The 21,225-nt window shown below is 46.7% G+C and overlaps 1 protein-coding gene across 11 annotated transcripts in view; it reads left to right on the top strand.

Annotated features, from left to right (window-relative positions):
* TPM1 (tropomyosin 1 (alpha)) overlaps positions 17,800–21,225 on the top strand; it is a 30,352-nt gene continuing 26,926 nt past the window's right edge. For 4 of the 11 annotated variants that reach the window (XM_005685691.3, XM_018054307.1, XM_018054305.1 and 1 more), the window contains exons 1-2: positions 17,800–18,108; positions 19,184–19,309. In XM_005685691.3, the coding sequence (XP_005685748.3) occupies positions 17,995–18,108; positions 19,184–19,309 (240 nt within the window). In that variant the 5' untranslated portion in view covers positions 17,800–17,994. Of the gene's footprint in view, positions 18,109–18,858; positions 19,310–21,225 lie in introns of all 11 variants that reach the window. The other 7 variants (XM_018054304.1, XM_018054303.1, XM_018054302.1 and 4 more) reach the window with 4 other exon arrangements.

The raw sequence follows: 21,225 nt of genomic DNA on the forward strand, positions 1-21,225 counted from the left end.
ACAGAGTACAGCGTGCAGCAGAGACAGTTAAAGAGGCTCCCTGTCTGGTGAAGTAGAAAGAGGAATGGGCAGAAATCAGATCCATCTGTGAGTTGGGAGAGGGATCCAGCTGGTATAAAGTGTTAAATCTCTTCCCTCAAAGTAGATAGACATAAACCAAACCATGAGCTGAAATGTTTGCTGATTTCAAATTTTGAGCCTCCATTGGAACTAGTTTTTCATTATTGTTGCTGGTCGGTGGCCAAGTAGACTCGTGGTTTCTTTGTGCTTCCTTCTCCCTGGCCACTTGGGGATTGAGGGTCAACTAGATAGATGGATTCAAGCAGTCTAGAGAATATAGTCTAGGCAGCAGGATGGTTAAGAAAAGCAGACAAGCATGCAGATGACTTCCACAGATTCTCAAGGGACTCAGGGGTGAGTGTTTAAGATCAACACTCTCCTCTGGAGAGTGAACCAGCCACCAGGTGTCAAGGGCACTCTACCACATGACTACCTTCACAGAATGTCCTAACTCTTCAGCCCAATCTCTCCTCCTAATTGCACCCTCACCTCTCTGCTCTCTATCCTCTGCCACCTCAGCTACCTTTTGGATTTGGCACCCATTACAGCCCCCTTCAGGAAGCAACAGTTAGAACTGGACATGTAACAACAGACTGGTTCCAAATAGGAAAAGGAGTACATAAAGGCTGTATATTGTCACCCTGCTTCTTTAACTTTTATGCAGAGTACATCATGAGAAACGCTAGACTGGAAGAATCACAAGCTGGAATCAAGATTGCCAGGAGAAATATCAATAACCTCAGATATGCAGATGACAGCACCCTATGGCAGAAAGCGAAGAGCAACTTAAAAGCCTCTTGATGAAAGTGAAAGAGGAGAGTGAAAAAGTTGGCTTAAAGCTCAACATTCAGAAAACGAAGATCATGGCAACTGGTCCCATCACTTCATGGGAAATAGATGGGGAAACAGTGGAAACAGTGACAGACTTTGTTTTTTTGGGCTCCAAAATCACTACAGATGGTGATTGCAGCCATGAAATTAAAAGACGCTTACTCCTTGGAAGGAAAGTTATGACTAACCTAGACAGCATATTAAAAAGCAGAGATATTGCTTTTCCAACAAAGGTCCGTCTAGTCAAGGCTATGGTTTTTCCAGTGGTCATGTATGGATATGAGAGTTGGATTGTGAAGAAAGCTGAGCACCGAAGAATTGATGCTTTTGAACTGTGGTGTTGGAGAAGACTCTTGAGAGTCCCTTGGACTGCAAGGAGGTCCAACCAGTCCATCCTAAAGGAGATCAGTCCTGTGTGTTCATTGGAAGGACTGATGCTAAAGCTGAAACTCCAGTACTTTGGCCACCTCATGCGAAGAGTTGACCCACTGGAAAAGACCCTGATTCTGGGAGGGATTGGGGGCAGGAGAAGAGGACAACAGAGGATGAGATGGCTGGATGGCATCACCAACTTGATGGACATGAGTCTGAGTGAACTCTGGGAGTTGGTGATGTGACTGAGGAGCTGAACTGAACTGAACTGAACGGCCCCCTTGATTTGTTTGTTTGTTTTAATTGGGGTATAGTTGCTTTACAATGTTGTGTTAGTTTCTGCTGTACAGTGAGGTAAATCAGCTATGTGTATACATATATTCCCTCCCTCTTGGACCCCCCTCCCCGCATCCCATCCATCTAGGTCCTCACAGAGCACTGAGCTAAGCCCCCCATGCTATGCTGTAGGTTCCCACTATCTATTTTACATTTGGCAGTGCACGTACATTAATCCCAATTCTCCCAATTCATCCCACTGCCTCTTGTTGTTTGTTTTTTTTTTTTATCTTCCCGCCAACTATGATTCTTCATCCTCAACCTAGCAAAGCATCCTTGAGCTGCTGCCATAAGTAATGCCCTTCCCTGCTCACCCAGCAGTTGGACCTTCTTAGCCGGGCACCCATCCCACAGTTAGAGTGTTCACTATTCTAACCTCAACGTTTTCTAGTTCCTAAGTCCTTACCTAGATTTGCCATGAGGGGGGCCTTTTATACATCCTTCCATGCCAAAATCTCAAGGGAAGCTGTCTCTGCTTAACCATACCATCACAGTTTTTTTTTTCCCCCTCTTGTGGCCTGTCGACAATGGATAATGTCTCCCAAACAGATAACAGTGGAACATCACACCATATTGTGAGTCTCCAATGAGGAGTCAAGAAACTTCACTGGCAAGAGGACTTAGCCCAACAGCTCTGGGGATAATCAAATGGGAACAAAATACAGAGTAACCAAAATAAAGTCCTCATTTCCCAAAATATCTTTGCCTTCTATAGCTTGATCGTCTAACCACAAAAAGGATAATACAATGTGAAATGACACACTCCCATCCAAATTCCTTTTTCCCCACTCTAGAGACTGCTTGCAGTTTTGTAACATCTCTTACTTTTTCAAATTTATAAAATTTTCCGGGTATTCTTTCCAAAACTAAATTCCTCCCCCCACCCAAATCACCCAGATGCTATGTAGATTTGTGCTGAGTTCTTCATGTAAACCTCTGCCCTTTCTACTCTTCCTGGGAGTTTTTCTACAGCAGTTTCTCTAACGACATTCACCAGTGTGAACTGAACCAGCACAAGTCATTGTGCCTTCTTGAGCTGTAAGAATTGTTATTACTGGAAGTGTTTCTGAACTAAATCAAATTGAGCTCTGGTTCCTCACAATCCAAATTCAGTGTAAAATCCAATTTTGGTCATTTTTTGGTAGTTCCTCTGCTTTCTCCTTGGGGCTTTCATGACCCATAAGCAAATCCTTTAGTTGTGGTCCCTCACGGTCGCTGTTGAGGTTCCTTGTCCAAGCTTGTGGAGTCCCTTTAAAGGTGAGCTGCTCCGCAAACATATCCATGACCTCCATGCCACACTCAGGCGTGAGACAGAAACCAAAGTTGTGTACGTATGGTGTTTGCACCTAGGTCCTTAAGTGTCCAAGCAGCCATCCCACCCTGGGTCCTGCCACCCTCAGGAATGAAGGTCTCCCATCATCTCTCCAATCCAAACCCTAAGCCCCTGACCCCTTCTCCTCTAGGACAACCAAGACTTCCTCTTAACCAGATCTTGTAAAACATCCCAGATTCTGGCTCCTGGAATCACACACACACACACACAATGAAGCAGTTTGTTATCGACCCTCCACCCCATTCTCATCCTCCAGGGGAAGATGTGCAGGGCTCAACAAAAGGCAGCTCACTGGCTGCCCTATCCAGTGAGGCTCAAGAGAGAAGTAACTCTCTCTTCTGCTGAGGAGCCCACAGCATCACAAAGACGCCTCTCATTTGTCATAACTTGATCATTCATTTGCAATCACCTTTCCATGTCCTTGATTCTAAAATAATCTACACCTTTAGAGCAGAAGGTCCACGGAATAGAACTCACAGGTCAAGGGCTCAGTGAAGCTTGGTTGGCGAGTATTGAAGAATGATGTGAAACTTGCCTTGCTTCTTGCAGCTTGGGCACAGTACAGTTTAAGGGAATAAGCTAAGACTTCCAAAACTATACTAAACATTTGTCTGTTTGGTTTGTTGAAACGATTTGTTGCATGTTTGTTTGGCACCGTCAAAGATGGACATGGGCTGGGGGAAGGAGAGGGTGTGAAGAATTGAGAGAGTAGCACTGAAACATTGTTATTGTTGTTCAGTTGAGTCTGACTCTTTGTAACCCCATGGACTGTAGCACGCCAGGCTTCCCCGTCCTTCACCATCTCCCGGAGTTTGTGCAAACTCATGTCCACTGAGTCGGTGATGCCATCCAACCATCTCATCCTCTGTCATCCTCTTTTCCTCCTGCCCTCAGTCTTTTCCAGCATCAGGGTCTTTTCCAATGAGTTGGGTCTTCACATCCAATGGCCAAAGTATTGGAGCTTCAGCTTCAGCATCAGTCCTTCCAATGAATATTCAGGGTTAATTTTCTTTAGGATTGACTGGTTCGATCTCCTTGCTGTCCAAAGGACTCTCAAAAGTCTTCTCCAGCACCACAGTTTGAAAGCATCAAAACATATAGTATTGAAATATATACATTACCATATGTAAAATTAGATAGCCATTGGATATTTGCTGTGTGATGCAGGGAGCTCAAACTCAGTCCTCTGTGACAACCTAGAGGGGTGGGAGGTGGGAGGGAGGTTCATGGGGGAGGGGACATACATATACCTCTGGCTGATTCATGTTGATATAAGGTAGAAACCAACACAATATTGTAAAGCAATTATTCTCCAATTAAAATAAATTTAAATTGATAAAAAGAAATAGATGATGTGGCCCTGACTCCTGAAGACTTTTATTCTCTAGGTGAAAAGGTATTCACCCAGGAGAAAAGGCCAGTAATAGTATACAATAACAGTGAAAGTAATATCCCAAGACACATCGGTACATCTCACTGGATTCCTGCAGCAATCCTGAGGGATAGGTATTCTGAGCTCCCATTTTGTAGATGAGGAAACTGAGGCTCAGAGAACAGCTGGTGTCCCCCCATAAGCTATGCGTCTGAAAGTGGAAACGTACACAGAACCAGAGGAGACCATGCTCAGCTGTAACCCCTCCCTAGCTTGGTCCCTACCCTCCCTGATCTGCAAATTTCCCAACCTACACCCACAATCTTTCCATGTCTTAAAGGGCAACTGACTCTGTAACAGTCTATAAAAGTTTTATTGTTTCTGCTTTTAGAAAGTCGCTGAATCTCCCCAGCACTTTGTAAATAACATGGCGCCCCGACCCTGTCCCTAACCATAGGCCCCCAGGGAAGCCAAAGAAGCTCAGTCAGGGGATTCTGAGGACACAGGCTCTACCTACGGGTTCTCGACCCACCACCCCGTCTGTCCCAGCTTGCCAAGGTGACAGGTACCGTGGCCCAGGTGAGAGGCATCCTGGCTTTCCGATCTCATTCCACACTCTGCCCACCAGTCTCCCCAGTACATCAAAAGTTGTTCCTTGTCCAGTCGCTACTGTCCAATCCAGCTCTTGGCAACCCCGTGAACTGCAGCACTCCAGGCTTCCCTGTCCTTCACCATCTCCCTGAGTTTACTCAGACTCGTAGCCATTGAGTCAGTGATGCCATCAAGAGACTTCCCACTGTTTCCTGGATACTCCTCTTCTCCAGGCTTTGGCTCATGTAGAGGCCTCCTGGAGTGTTCTTCCTCCAGTTATGCCTGTCCAGCACTGCCCGCCTACTCTTAAGCACTAGGCCTAAAAATCGCCTTCTCTTTCAATCCTTCCTCAATTTCTTCCATCTGTATATGAGCTCACCAGTCTCTGTAATGCCACAGAATTTCACCTGAATCATCGAAAGGCATTCTTCTCCATATGCCTCTTATTACTGTTGTTTGAGAATTTGCCCTGGGGGATAGGAGTGCTCTGAGTCTGTGTCCAGCCTCCACCACTTATGACTTGTGCAAAATTGGGAAACTGAGCCATAAGCAGCTCATCTACAAAATGAGGTTTCTTGAGGATGAAGTGAGATAATAAGGAGGAAAGCATTTACAAATGATAATGGTCTTTAGTTGTGTTACACTGTCTGCCTCAGTTTGCACATCGAAAAAAAATGAGGAGTAATGGCGCCTCCCTCTTGGATTTGCAGCAAGGATTAAATGAATTCATGTATGTAAAGGACACTTAGCACAGATCCCTGCCTCTGGCTCTGCCCCACACACGTGATATGAGCAGAGTTGGGACCATACGTCCAGCTTTATGCTCTTTACTCTGACCATGAATTAGGCAGGACTCAGGGTGCTGCTGTGAACCCTCCTGCACGTGGGTGACTTCTGAAATCTGGGCAGGAATTCCAATGATCTGCAATAACAATTATCATCATAAACAGTTGGTGGTCCCTGCCTCCAGGAAATTAGTTTTGGGGGCCAGGTCTGTGCTGTGATGGGACACCCTCCTCAGGGGGAGAGACTGCAGAGCACGTGTCTATAAAACCAGAGTTGATTCTCAGAGCCAGATGAAAGGACTGTAGCTGGATGCTGTGGGAGAGACTACAGAGCACGTGTCTATAAAACCAGAGTTGATTCTCAGAGCCAGATGAAAGGACTGTAGCTGGATGCTGTGCCAGAGTCAGAAATGCCCCTCAAATGGCAGTTTGGGGAGCACTGGTTTACATTTATCAATTAACTCAATTGTCACAACAACCTGATGAAACGGGTGCTATTATTTACTCTCATTTTTCAGGTGAAGAAACTGAGGCAGAGAGGTTCAGTGACTTGCCTAATGTCACACAGCTAATAAATGGCAAAATCAGGTTGGGTTAATTCCAAAGTCTATGTTTTTCAAATAGTACTTTCCAACTCCCTAAAAAATATGCAAGTAGAAGTGTGTACCCTCGATTCTGATGTGTGAAATATAAGACAAGACATGTCCTCCTTCATTCATCAATGGTTTATACTAATGACATAGCTGGTAGCAAGACAAGTACGCTTGTTTGTTTTGAGGAATAAATAGGATTCCCTGATCATTTTCCCATGTGTAACTGTTGTAGGGGGAGCAACAGACATGATGGTTCTGTAATGACACTTAATCCTCCTAAAAATTTTATGAGGTGGATATTCTACAGTTTGCAGAAGGAGAAACTGAGGCTAAGAGAAATTAAAGGGCCATCATCCCTACTCAGATTGTTACCCTGGTTGATGCCAAACACCAGAAAGGCATTTTTATCCCCAAAAAAGGCAGTCTGTCTCCTGGCATTGACTTCTAAGATGGGACCCATTCAGCTATTGGGTTGAACAAGAAGGCTCATATGTGGCCTGGCTTTGCCCTGGATCAGGTGTGCTCAGGGAGTGGGTTGTGACACTTGGGGCTTCTGTTTATCTCCGACAATTCCAGGGTTCCCAGGCCCACCAACTCAGCAAGTACCAAAAAAGAGTCACGTTGAACCCACAATGGGTTCCCTGTAATGGAGGAGCCCGGAGAGCAAGCACCAGCATTTGTGCCCTGGACGAAACGACAGATGTCTGGGAAGTTGGCCTCCCCAGAGGACAGAAGGAAGTGAGTTATGGCTCCCCCACTGAATATACACCTGGGAGAAACACATCCTTTGCAGCCAGATGGCTGCTTAGACAGTGAAGTGGATGGAGAGTGAGCAGAGATAAAAACAAGCTAGCTGTTTTCTCTTAGCTGGGACGATACTAGCTGACTTTCCTGTTGCTGTTAGTAACCTATACATACAAGTTATTGTAACTGTACTTTTTCTTTCATTTCATCTATTTTTTAGCATTTATTTTGGTTCATTGGGTCTTTAGTCCCACTGCTGCATGTGAGTTTTCTCTGGTTGTGGTGAGCAGGGGCCACTCTCTAGTTGCAGTTCAAGGCCTTCTCATTGCAGCGCCCTCTCTTGTTGTGAAGCATGGGCTCTAGGGCACGTGGGCTCAGTAGTTGTGGCACATGGGCTTAGCTACCCCATGGCATATGGACTTTTCCCACACCAGAGAGTGAACCCATGTCCCCTGCATTAGCAGGCGGATTCCCAGCATGGACCACCAGGGAAGCCCAGCAACTGTACTTTTTTTTAATATATCCGTGTAACATTTGTTCACTCAATAAATGTATGTTGCGGGTCTACTATCCTTAAGTATTGGGAGAGGTGATACAGCCTAGCGGTTAAGAAGGTGAACTCTGGTGTCTGTCAGATTTGGGTTCAAGTCCTAGCCTTGTTCAACCTAGTCTAGTGAGAGTCTGCTGCTATTATTACCTAGGACTCAGTGCAAGTCCTAAGCTGGGTCCTGGGGAAGAAGGAGAGTAGTACTCAAGGAGTGTTCCTGCTGGGAGAGGCATTAAGTCAAGTACACAAATAGCCTGTGATTGTGAAATAAGAAACATGCAGAATATGGCAAGGAACCTAACAGATTATTCAGAGTTATAAGCCCTGTCCCTTTTAAAATTGTTCATTTGGGAGGTCTCATATTTACATATAAAGCATTGTTGCTGGTGGTTAAAGGAGTCTCTGAACATTTATTGATTTTTAATTATTATTATAAAGTTAAAACATGTTCATTTTTGAAACTTTGGAAAGTACAGAAAGTGTTTCAGAAATGTCTCATAATTCCATCATCTAAGAAATATACAGCAAACATATCTTGCCATATACCCTTTCATTTGTAATTCTTCCAGAAATATTTTTGAGCTCCACACCAGGAGCTTCTATTCCCTTAGACTTGGTAGCACATTCTTCAGAATTTACCTCATGAGGCAAATCTTTATCCTTTGAAGGTAGGTTGGCATTCTGGAACAGCCTTAAGTTGCCAGGAACCAGAAATTTGGTTAGTGATTGAACTGAAGCCATGCTGCTTTCGGTCCAAACACAGATGGTAAAGTTATGAAACTAATTTTATGAAGTGGCTTGTAAAATAGCACTAACGATTGTTCCAGTCAGTAGCTTGAAATTTGAGTTTGCCACAATAGTGGCTTAGCAATAAAAGATCTCATGGAAGGCCAGAATGCTGGGCTGGACCACTTTATTTTTTATTTTTTATTTTTATTTTTTGGCCATGCTGTACAGCCTGCAGGATCTTAGTTCCCTGACCAGGGATCAAAACCATGTTCCCAGCAGCGGAAGCTCAGAGTCCTATCCACTGGACCTCCAGGCAATTCTCCATCTTTTAATTGATTTTTAAATTTGCGTCTGGTTTTTGGCTGCTCTTGGTCTTCGTTGCTGCGTGGGCTTTTCTCTGGAATTGCAGCGTGTGGGGATGCTCTCCAGTTGCACTGCTCTGGCTCCTCATCGCAGTGGCCTCTCCTGTTGTGGAGCATGGGCACTAGGGTGCAGCAGGCTTCCGCAGTTGCAGTTTCCCAGCCCTAGAGGAGGACTCAGTAGCTGCGGTACACAGGCTTAGTTGTTCTGCAGCATGTAAGTTCCTCCCAGACCAGGGATCAAACCTGTGTCTACTGCATTGGCCAGTAGAGTCGTTACCATTGAGCCACCAGAGAAGCCCCTTAACTGGTTTCTCATTGCTGTGTGGCGTTAGCCTGTATACATGCCAAAGTGGATTTTCCGTCCTCTAAGAGACTTGGGCTATGATAAGACTTCGAGAATTTTTTGTGATACATTCAGGAATATATTTTAAAGCAACAGTAAGAAAAATGAGAAATTGTTAATACTTTAATTGTATAATTCATTAAAATATTCATTTATGCAAAATAAATCTTAAAGATATGGCTGCACTCCTTTTTGATCACCATATCCAATCCTAGACTCCCTCCCCAGAGGAAGTGAATTCAATTATCAGATAGATGTGCAAATTTCCAAACTGCTTATGTTTGTGTGTATACATTTGTATCATACATATATACTGTATATATCAAACATATTTTTTACTAAATTGTACATGAAATGTGTGATTCACTGCTTGCATTTTTCACTCAACTAAATGAAAAATGATCACTTTAAAGAGGCAAACTCATTTAAATATTTAAGTTCCGGTTCACTTCTTTTTGAAATAAGTTCTTAACTTTATGACCAGGCATTTGGGAGAATTAAGAATAGCCAGAGAAATCAGCAGAGACACAGAACTTCCACTCTGGACTAGCCCTAGAATTGTTATTCGGTCGCTCAGTCATGTCTGACTCCTTGAGACCCCAAGGACTGCAGCACTCTAGGCCTCCCTGTCCTTCACTATCTCCCTGAGGTTGCGCAGATCCATGTCCATTGAGTCAGTGATGCCATCCAACCAGTTCATCCTCTGCCATCCCCTTCTCCTCCTACCCTCAATCTTTCCCACCACCAGGGTCTTTTCCAATGAGCCGGCGCTTCGCATCTGGTGACCAAAGTATTGGAGCTTCAGCATCAGTCCTTCCAATGAATATTCGGGGTTCATTTCCTTTAGGATTGGCTGTTTCAATTTCCTTGCTGCCCTAGAATTGACCAACTCATTACTGTATGTCTGACAGTGGCACAAAGGCATGCGGTGCATAGCACGGGCAGAGATCAAACTCCATGATTAGAGACATCCAAACCATTCCCATTGTCTTTTATGATCCATGCTGCACTATCCTCCATATATGAACCAGGCATCTTAAGAACCTAATTCTATTTCCAGTTTGCCTCATCTTTAGGAGATAATGAATCCAGTGAGTTATATCTGCTATGAGAAAAAAATGATACCCCTGTTATCAACCCTGTCAGGCTGATCTAGAACATTAGCTAGGGTTTGTCTCTCATCTCCACATATTTTCATAGATATCAAAAGAGGATTTTGCTTCAGGGAAATGTGTGCAGACATTCTCCTGTTGCTTCCATCTGGCATGAGCAGTAGAGAGAAAGACTGAAGTTGGGAGCCAAGAATAAACTCATCAAAACGACATCAGCTGGCATCGAGGTAGAAGGATCTAGTGGTTTTCTCCAACCTTCTCCCAAGGCAGATGTCACACATACCAACCAGAATCTGTAGAAGCCCCACAGTTTGGGGAGGAACAAGAAGAGGAAGAGAGCGGGTAATGCAATGTCTCCCACAAGAAAGGCCTCCCTTGGGTGGTATTTTAGGACATTAGCTCAGGCTGCCTTGTCCTCAGTCATCTCACTGGCATTTAAGCAGCCCCTTGGGTTACAGATCATGGCAGGTGCTGGGAAGTAAAGAAGGCCATGCTAAAAATACCCAGCTTCTTCTGGAACTCAGCCGGCAGCCGGAGCTCCGTCCTCCAGTGCCAGGACTTCAGAAAAAGAACAGAGAGTTTCCTTCGCCTCATGCAGTAAGAAAGGTCTGGCTCCTTCCTCTGCTGAAGTTACTGAGATGGAAATGGTCCTCTGGAGAAAACATACTGAAAGAAGCACTTCTACTGAGAAAGAGCAATTTCTACTAAATCATGACAACAGTCTCTCTTAAGCAGAAGCCAGTGTCCCGGTAGAAAGCACTTGGAGAGAAGGATTTTGTTAGTCAGGCAAGAAAGGGTATTTACAAAAACAAGGAAGTCTATTGCCTATTTTCAGAACCCTAGGCCATCAAACTAAATCATCTCAGCTGAAGATGAAGCTGTTGGCAGTAGTGGGCATAGGCCCACAGATAAAATTTTAGAAACCCCAATTTCAAACTAACCTAATGCAGCGGCTCTCCTAGAACCCGGATGGTTGGGAGCCAGACCTCAGCTCGAGCAGGAGGCACCAGGGTTGTCCACATCCATGGCATTTTTGCATCAGGTTTCACAGTCTGCAGAGTAAGCGTGGAGCTCTGCTCACCACTTGGGAGGCTGCAAAGGTCACTTTCACATATGTTCCTGTTAAGGACATCAGTAGAAACTTGAGAACCAAGTATAAAAATATAAAAATGCATAGGTGGCATCCAATATGAAGGATGTAGGAATTGCTGGGAAGCAATGATTAAAACCATGCCAAAGCCTCGATGTGGCCCCTGAAGCTGGCTCAGGTCTCTAGATGGTGAAGCCTGTAGATGCTTTCATTTCTGCCCGGGCTCTGGCTTGGGGAAGCACTCAGTGCTGTCCTGACCACATATTTTGTCTTCATTTTTCCTCAAACACACTGCCTGGATGGACTGGTAGCTCATTCTTTTGCTGACCCAAAGGTTTAAAAGAAGTAGGTATAGGTTTCTAACAGTTACCTCAAACTCTCCTTTAAAGCTACTGGGAACAAAATGATTGTACTTGTCCTTCTGTCTTCATAAAGATGTTCTTCTTGTCCCATCTTGGGCCGTAAACACAAGAGTAGGCAAGAAGGTTGGTTGCCTTGGCCCAACCATACTTTCTCACCAAGTTCTCCTATCACTGGGAAATGAGGGTGCCTTTAGAAGCCTAGGCTGCAGTCCTGAACTGGGCCATGCAGGGTGAGTCTTCAGTCCCAGCCTTGTTACTATTACCTTTTAACCATGTTCATATGGTGGCACTAGTTGTAAAGAATCTGCCTACCAATACAGGAGATATAAGAGATACGGGTTGGATCCCTGGGTCAGGAAGATCCCCTGGAGGAGAAAATGGCAACCTACTCCAGTATTCTTGCCTGGAAAATCCCATGGACAGAGGAGCCTGGCCGGCTATAGTCCATGGGGTCACGAGAGAGTTGGTCATGACTGTCTGAGCACCACCATGATATGTAGACAAGACCTCTGGTGGCCCCTTCTCCTCTCCTCTTCACCTTATAATGTGTTGCTTTTAAATATAAAATCAAGTGTTAATATAAAAACAGTTGGGAATGGTTAATGAAAAAAGTGCCATTTCTGGGAACTGGGGCATTCACATTCTTATTCCTGCACAACTACCTCCCAGGTGGGTGATGTTGAGTCATCACTGCCTTTGGTTTTCTAATCTATAGAGAGGAGAATAGCACTCATCCTGATGCTGACATAAGAAGTTGTGAGGAAGAGACAACAAGCTTTTTAGGTGCCCTCTAAATCTCACATCCATAGAGAATCTTGCTGCTTTTTCTTTCTTTTCTCTTTTGACTGGGTCTTTACTGCAGTGTGCAGGGGCCTCTCTAAGTTGCAGCACAAAGGCTTTCATGCCCCGGCTTCTCTTGTTGCTCAGCATAGGCTCAGCAGTAGCAGCACATGAGCTTCTCTAGTTGGGCTCAGTTTCCCCAAGGCACGTGGGATCTCAGTTCCCCATCCAGGGATCGAACCTGCATCCCTTCATTGGAAAGCAAATTCTTAACCACTGGACCACCAGGGATGTTCCAATATTGACATTCTTGAGACAGCTCAATTTCACGAGTCAGCATAAATCTATACATAGTTGCTGCTATTCAAAGAGAATTAAGATATAAGACAGGCAAACTCATGGTCTTTTTTTTTTTTTTGTACTGGGAGAACCATTTTGCCCATACAAACCCTCCAGATAGCAAGAGTATTCAGGGAGCTCGCCACAGAATCAGGACCAGCAGTGTGTCACTAAACAATGAAGGAAGATGTCCGCGATGTCCTAAAGACCTTTCTCAGAGCTCCAAACCCTCCTCCCTAGAAATAGGGCATATTTTCCTTGGGTTCTTGAGGGTACTATCACAAACCTGCAAGAAAGAAAATGTTCTTGTGTATGAGAAGAACACGCTGTATCTTGTTCCGTGGGACATGACATGCTGGCATTCCAAAACCCAGTGCAAGAAGCCATTGTCTATCAGCTTAATTACAGATTCTTCACTTTCCCTTAATTGCGTGAGTCAGCACTGTGGACTCTGGGGGAGTCACAGCAACACAGGTAGAGAGGCATTGCTGTTAAATAGTGTGGGACTATTAGGTAATAAGGTTTTTGTTTTGTTTTTGTAAACAAACAGACCTTGATGTACATATTCAAGTGAGTGTTCCTTTTAAAGGTGTCACATTAGTAAGCTACGCTAATGTTGACTCACTTTTCTAATCAAATATTGGGAAACATAGTCTGGTAGGTATGAGGGCTCTTATGGAGGGAAGGGACAGTGTACTTAAAATGAAAGATCTCCTAGAAAACCTGTGATATGGTGACTTTCCCAGTGGTGCATTGGAAGTCACACATCCACTGGAGGGGGCATGTGTTCAATCCCTGGTCAGGAAACTAAGATTCCACATGCCGCCTTGGGGGAGTGCCTCCCCCGTAAAAAAGGTATTTTAAAAATCTGCAATATGTTCCTCACAGCTATCGGTGGCAGGGGCCAGACAGCTTTTGGGACAATAGCAATATAGTTGAAAAACATATCAAGTGACCTCCCCCGCACCTCATCCCATCCCCCCACCAAAAACGGGTTTTACCCTGTAACATACATAGATGCTTTTCCCGGAGGAAAAGATCCATCTCTTACCCACCTCCCTTGATCCTGTAAACTCTAGTTAAGTGCCATGCACACAAAAGGGGCTCAGTAAATATCTGTGGCACATTTGTCCTATCCTATCAAAACACTCATATCCATTCTTCAGGCAATATAACATAGAATCTCTATTTTGAATGGAATTAAGTCTTTTGAGCCTAGTTTTCTTGTGGTTCCTTCCCAGAAACTGTTTCTCCTATTTGTATGGTTAATAGCCAAGAAAACAGTCATTCAACAAACATTTATGGAGAGATGACTGAATACCAAGCACTAGAGAAATCTTCTGGAAATTCCAAGGATGTTCTTGGTGTTCACACAGAACCTCTGGACCAAGGATCCTGTGTGGGGTTCCACACCACCATGATCTGGTCAGTTTTTTAACTTTCAAGGAACATTGACTCTCTCATGTAACCTCAGGAAGGAAAGGGTATAATTATAAGGACCCCCGGAACGGAGATTTGATCATTGTTTCCCCATCTTTTGTTCCTAATGGTGTTTCTGTTTACCATGATGTGTCTACCTCATTCTCCTTCTCTACAACCAACTTCGCTGCTTCTTCATACCTTAAATGATACATGGCCTGTCATGATATGTTAGCCAGAAGCTAGTAATGCTTCAGTAACAAACAGCCCCCAGTTCTCAATGGCCTAAAACAGCAGAGGTTTACATCTTGCTTATGCTACATGTCCACCAAGGGTTGGTTCTGGAGAGAGGGGAACTCTGCTTACCACAGCCACTTGCAAATCCAGACTACAAAACAGCAGCAACTTTGAGAAAGAACACAGTGAGTCATACTAACTCATAGTATCTACCATAAGCTAGTTCTGTTCACATTTCCTTGGCCAAGGCAAGTCAAATGACCACACTTAATTGGGTGAGGATGTGCAATCCTACCAAGACCTGATTGGGAAGAAAGCCCAAATATCTGTAAACAGCATTAATCACCCTCTTACAAGGGATCTCCAGCCCAAGATCATAACCCCTTTTTGTTTCAGCTGCTTCAGCTATGGATTCATATTTTCCATGCTCCTTAGTTCAAACTATAGTCAAAGAGAAGCCCAGAGGCACAGTCCATCTCTGCCTGACAGGCCACAACACTAGGTCCCTGGCTAGTCTACGGATCTGTCCTTAAGTCACAGCCACGCAGGTGGGGAATAGAAATATACTGTATATCCCATGGCTGTCTAGCTTGCCCCTCTTTTTCTTTTTTTGGCTGGGGATCGAACCCATCCCACCTACAATGAGAGTATGGAGTCTTAACCACTGGACCACCAGGGAAGTCCCCAGCCCACACCTTGATGCTATCCAAAGACCAGGAGATCTGACCAATATAGAAGAAAGTCTTGTTTAAGTGAAAATATTTTGCCTGGCCCTAACCCTTGAAGGGTAGTGGATGGTGCAGTCCCTGAAGTTGGGTTGAACCTAGTTGATTGTCAGGCTATTCATGGGGCAGAATCTCACCAGTGGTGAAATGGAAATGACTGAGGCCAGGGACCTGTTATGTTAACCCATCAGTCTAGGGATTAGTGATATGGTACCAAGGAATTTTTTAAATTGGCTTTGTGCAGCTCGCATACTGGACACCATAGTCTTTGACTTCTAGAGGCAGGGAGGGGAAGAAAAAATGAATGGTTTAAACTTAAACAATAAGGCCTGAATATCTGAATCCCTAAATTCAAGCCCCTTCGCCATACACCCCTCCTATCTACCTTTCCAGTCTCACCTCCCAGTTCATCCCCAAGTGAACCTACTGTCCAACCACCATCAAATATTCTCTTTTCTACCCTTGGCTCATACAATACCCTCCTCTCTATCTAATTGCTATCCTTCCTCTAAAATCAGTTTAAAAACCACCACTTTTCAGAATAGTTTTTATCTGTCTGTCAGAATAGTTTTATCTGTCTGTCTCTGACCTGGTCGTTTCTACTTCTTTCTCCACTGTTCATGCTGAACACCTGGAAGACATGGATGTATCTTACTCAATTGGGGATCCTGGAGCCTAGTGCCTGCCTTGTATACAACAGGTGCTCACCAGTGGTGTGTTTGAATAGATGGTCTATAACACTAGTTCATTTAAGGAAACTTTAGCATGTTTCTCTATGTTTGGCACAGTAGAGAAAATTCACAATACATGGTCCCTCCAGGAGTTTCTCTAGTTCAGTTGCCTCATTTTATAAATGAGAAAACTGAGGCCGAGAGACAAGAGATGACTTGCCCTCTGCCACCTGAGCAGCCACAATTTACTGAGTACTTTGCTATGTGCTAGACAAAACGCTTTTCATTCTTTATCTCATTTTCATTCTTGTAACAACCCTAAGAGGGAAGAATTTGTATACCTACCTTACAGAACAGAAAACTGAAGCTTAAAGAGATTATAACGTGTTTAAGGCCATCTTGCAAGGAGGTAGCCAGGCCAAGTTTGGATTCTAGGGTCTAACTCTGGGGTCCCTACGCATAAACCTTATGCTGAGCTCCAAGTTGGGAAGTCAGCTCCCTGGGGTCCACACATCTGTATATAACCCAGAGGCCTTGAACTCTGTCAGTGTTCCAGTGGCTGGGTTCACATGTGGCGATTAAAGGGTCCTGGTGAATTTCTATACCATGCAGTGCCTGTGCACACAAATCTAGTGTTCTCACCATTAGGTCAGGGTATTTTTTTTCCCCCTTCTGGGCAGTTGGGTCAGTGGAAGAAACCTGATAAAATCCTGGGAGGAACTTGATCATTCTCTGAAGGACTTACAAGATGTTTGACCTGCCTGATCTGCTCAGATACCGTCCAGGGAATATTCAGTATCCATGTAGGACAGGTTGTGAATTATTCTGTGGGGACTGTTAACAAGACCCAACAAGACCCTCACCAGCTCTGCCTCAGCCAGTATCAAGCAGGGTTTGGGAACAGCCCTTTCTTCCCTTCCCATCGAAAGTCTGAAAAGAGCAGGCTTTTCCCCATGGGGACTGGGAGGAGTAAGAGTTATAGGAGGAAACCCTCCTGCCTCTGAGCAGAGCTTGCTGTACAGAGCAGGGCCTGTTCCCTCCTCAGAGTTATAGCTGTGGATACAATGACTTGGCTGGGATAGCATTTATCCCTGTGTTTTGGTAACCTAGTACCTGAGTGCCTAACATGGAAAGAGGCCAACTCGCTAAACTCAGTGCAAGGAAAATGATTAAAAGTTAGATCTGGTGGCAGCATAGGGATCATCTACCCCTCATCCTCAGGTTTAGAGATGTAGCACAGAGGCCAACTGGCTTGTCAAGTTGTTAGAGCTTGTCAACTCGCTTGTCAGAGCTGCTGGTGAGAGAGACCAAAAAACTAAGTTGCCTGACTCTAAACTCAATAGCCTTTCCCGTTAAACTCGCAAGCTCCCACCCACACACCAACAAACACACCCCACCCTTTGGGGAAGTACCACACACAGGCACACACAGAACCGAGTCCTATGTCCCTCCTAAGGTATACAACTGTCTTTCCCCTGGGGGACAGAGAACCGCGTAAGACAGATTTGCAGACGTTCTGGCCCGCACCAGCAGACATCCCCAGGTCTCCCTCCAACTTGTCCTTTTTCTGCTCCAGTTGAGTTTCCAGAACATGAGAGCCAGCCCGGGCTGACACCCTGTAGGCTGGGCGGGCGCCGGGAGCGCATGGGCCTGGACGCCATCGCGGTGGCTGCGGGGACCCCAGGTCCTGATGCTTAGCGAGCCGCTGGGTCTGGCGGCCCAGAAAGCGACGCGCATCCTCTACCTGCCCGGCTCGCTCCTCAGGCCTCCTGTGACTTAGGACGGCTCGGCTGGGGACCCTAGGGCCGGAGCGTGAACCCCGGGAGGAGGGGGCGCAGAGGGCGGAGGGTAGTACCCGGGCCCCCGGTCCGGGAGAGGCCCCAGTGCCCTCTCCCTGGCGTACCCGTTTGGAAAACGGGAGGCCTCGCCCGGCGGCTGCCTCGGCTGGCTGCTCGGGTCCCCATATATAGTCATATCCACCGTCAATTGGGAGGCCGGCAGGCGGCAGCGAATGGGCGAGCAGCCCCCGCGGGAGCAGCGGGGAGGGCGCGGGGGGCGGAGGGAGAAGGGGGAAAGGGGGCCGGAGAAAAAAGCTCTTCCAAAAAAGTATTGGCTGTCTTGAGGAATGCGGTCGCCCCCTTGGGAAAGTACATATCTGGGAGCAGCAGGCGGCTCGGCGCTCGCACTCCGGCTCCGCCGCTTCACCGCGCGCTCGCCTCCCTGCTCCCGCCGCAGCCCCAGGGCCCCTCGCCGCCGCCACCATGGACGCCATCAAGAAGAAGATGCAGATGCTCAAGCTCGACAAGGAGAACGCCTTGGATCGAGCGGAGCAGGCGGAGGCCGATAAGAAGGCAGCGGAGGACAGGAGCAAGCAGGTCTGCGCCTCCCAACCGTGCGCCCGGGGGTCGCCCGCGCTCCGCCCGCCCTGGGGCCGGGAGCCCCGGGACCCGGCCTAGCACCCCTTCCTGGCCCCTCACCCCGAGGACTCCGGGAGCCACCCCCACTCCAGGGCGCCTGAGAAGCGGGAGGGGAAGAGCAGGACTGGCTTATTCTAACTTTTTCTCTTACCTGGGGACGCTTATTTCCCTTCTCCGGTTGCCGGAGCCCGTCAAGTCCCATCAAGTGCTAGAGGCACTTGGTTCTGAGGATCAGAAAACAATTTTGGATCTGGGGGTGGGGGAGAGGAGGAGGGTTGAAGGGAATCAAGTCCAGAAAGTGTTCGAAGTTCTTCTGGACTTTTGACCGGGGAATATAAAACCTTCAACTGGGGGAGGGAGGAAGTCAGGGAGGGGGGAACGACAGTCACGGAGTTTTTTTGGTTAAAACAAAGATGGGACAGAAGAGAGTGTATGGCGGGCGCGGAATCGGGGGCCATCCATTTATTCTGCAACGCCAAGTTGTGGCCTTGAGCCCGCTGAGACCTCGGTAGGAGTGTCGTCCCCGGGAGCGGTGGGGGGTATGAAGTAGCCTCGGGACAAGAGGAGGTTACCTAGGGACCCTTGAACCCCAACTCGGTGGCGCCCCAAAGCTGAAGGGCCCCAGCCAACCCGGTGCCCGTGTTGTGTGTGTGTGTCTAACACCCGGTCCGTGCCGGCCGCCCGCGCCCGCCCGCCGCCGCCCCCTAGCTCGAGGAGGACATAGCGGCCAAGGAGAAGCTGCTGCGGGTGTCGGAGGACGAGCGGGACCGGGTGCTGGAGGAGTTGCACAAGGCAGAGGACAGCCTCCTGGCCGCCGACGAAACCGCCGCCAAGGTACCCCGGGCGCGCGCGGCGCGGCGCACGAATGGCTAACTCTGTCTCTCTCTCTCTCTCCCTCCCTGTCTTTCCCTTTCTCTCTCCCGCTGTCCCTGTCCTTCTGGCTCTGTGCACCCACAACCCTCCCTTGCGGGATCACGCTGCCTGCCGCACCCCCCACCCCGTCCCGTCCCCGTCCCCCACGGCCAACTCCCAGCTGGAAGATGAGCTGGTGTCGCTGCAAAAGAAACTCAAGGCCACCGAAGATGAACTGGACAAATACTCCGAGGCTCTCAAAGACGCCCAGGAGAAGCTGGAGCTGGCGGAGAAAAAGGCCACCGACGTAAGTGCACGCACGCACTGCCCCCCTCACCTCCTGCCCTTGGGGCCTGCTCTGGGGGTCATCACAGGGGCCGGAAAACCATGGAGGAGGGTCACCTCCTCTCAGCTGGACACGTGCGCACAGCCTGCCATGGCCCAGAGCACTGGATGCTGCCCTCAACTGCTACTGCACAGTTCATTTTTATTTCATCCATTCCTCTCTCTTTTTTCTCCTTCTTTCCTCACCCCTGGGGTTGGAGGGGGTGGGGGTGGTGAGAATCTGGGAGAACACAGCAACTGAAATTGGACTCTGGAGGTGAACCCTTCCCCGTGGTGGCAGAAAACCTCTGAGGTGTCATCACCAAGGTTTGTGCAAACAGAATGCCTAGTTTTCTCCGTTTTCTTTTTGCCATCTCTGGTGGGTGGGAAGGCCTGGTTTTCAGTGACCAATCTAGTCAGGATTCAGAGGACCTGGCCTCTGTATTGAAAGAATGACATAGCGCGTGCTACTTATTCTGAGAAGGTTAAGCTTGATGGTGGGCCTCAGAAACCCTTGAGGCCTCCTTACCAGGGAAGTCTTAATCCAGCCCTTCAGATCTGCCTGGGAAGATGATACTTGCTTGAGTCTGCACTCTGAGGGCACTAGATCCAAAAAGTAAGCTGGGAGTTATATATAGCTCAGTGCTTTATATGGTATAGTGTGCTAGCTGCCCCTGGTTCCCCTGCTCACCCCGCCCAGACCTGCCAGCCTCCGACAGCCACCACATAGTCTCGAGGGTGATGCATACACCACAAAAGCTCTGCCAGTATTTTGTCCACTGCCCTCTGAAATCTCTTCTAGCTGAAGAGCTTGCCTCTTCTGCTGCATAAGTCAAGACAGGCATTAGATTTCCAAAGGAATGACTTCTTTTTCACACCATTCTGGAAGCTAATTAAGCCTAGAGGCCCAATTAGGCAAAAATTCCTAGGGAAGCGAGCAACAATTTCAAGAATGTATGAGCACCAGGGAAAGCTATGCCCAGAAAGTTGAACGACGAAGTGCAACGGCAGAATTTTTTTGTATGGGAGTAAAGTGTACATTGATGGAGGGTCTGGGTTTTGAAATCAGTAAAGGCTTTCTGTGATGTGAAAGGTGTGAAATGTAATCTCCAAGGGTGCTTTGTAAATGAGAGATCCAGACACAGGACATTTAGAATCTGACAAAAAGAAAAAGTTTCAGTGAAGAGGAAGGTCCCTGGAGAGGAGGTTCAAGGAAGCACTGATTTAGCTAAAATATTTAAGTCACAAACTACCTGGCTTTAGAAAAAGAGCCAAAAAACACATATAACTCTGCACCAGTTTTGTATAATGTAGATCAGATGTCTGCTCCGTATATGGTTAAATGGAGGATGCCTGTCTCCCCCAGATTCTCCAGCAGGACGTTTATTTAGCTTTTTCAAAAGAGCCGCTGATAGATCAAGGAGAGATATTCCTTATAAGGAAAAGAATGCAGAGAATTTGAAAATAGCCCAGTAAGACTGAAAGCAAGAGGAGAAAAAAGCTACTACAATTCTTAAGGGGGAAAAAATCATGATTATTGTGTAACTATGTGGTGCTATCATGTCTTTATTGAAAAATCTTGTTTAAGGGAGCTTTGGAATGAGATGAGGCTGAAGTAGCAAAGAGGATATTTAAAGCTAGTTGGAGGGGGGAGTGGGTGGAGCCAGGAGGAGGGGGAGGTTTCTGAAACTGTTTTCCCCCTCCCACTGGAAAACTGTCTCTAATATGGTACACTTTTTGGGGGTGGGGGTAGCATATTGATTATCTTCCCCTTTTAGGGTTGTTTGCAACCTGTAGGGATGTAGAAGACATTCGTGAAGAAATGCTTTATTTAGAGTGATTCCTAACTAGTAAAAATAGTCAAGACCTGAGGAGGAAGACAGATGTCACAAAGGGAAG

Source organism: Capra hircus, chromosome 10 (genome assembly GCF_001704415.2).
Source record: "Capra hircus breed San Clemente chromosome 10, ASM170441v1, whole genome shotgun sequence".
NCBI classification, from domain to species: domain Eukaryota; kingdom Metazoa; phylum Chordata; class Mammalia; order Artiodactyla; family Bovidae; genus Capra; species Capra hircus.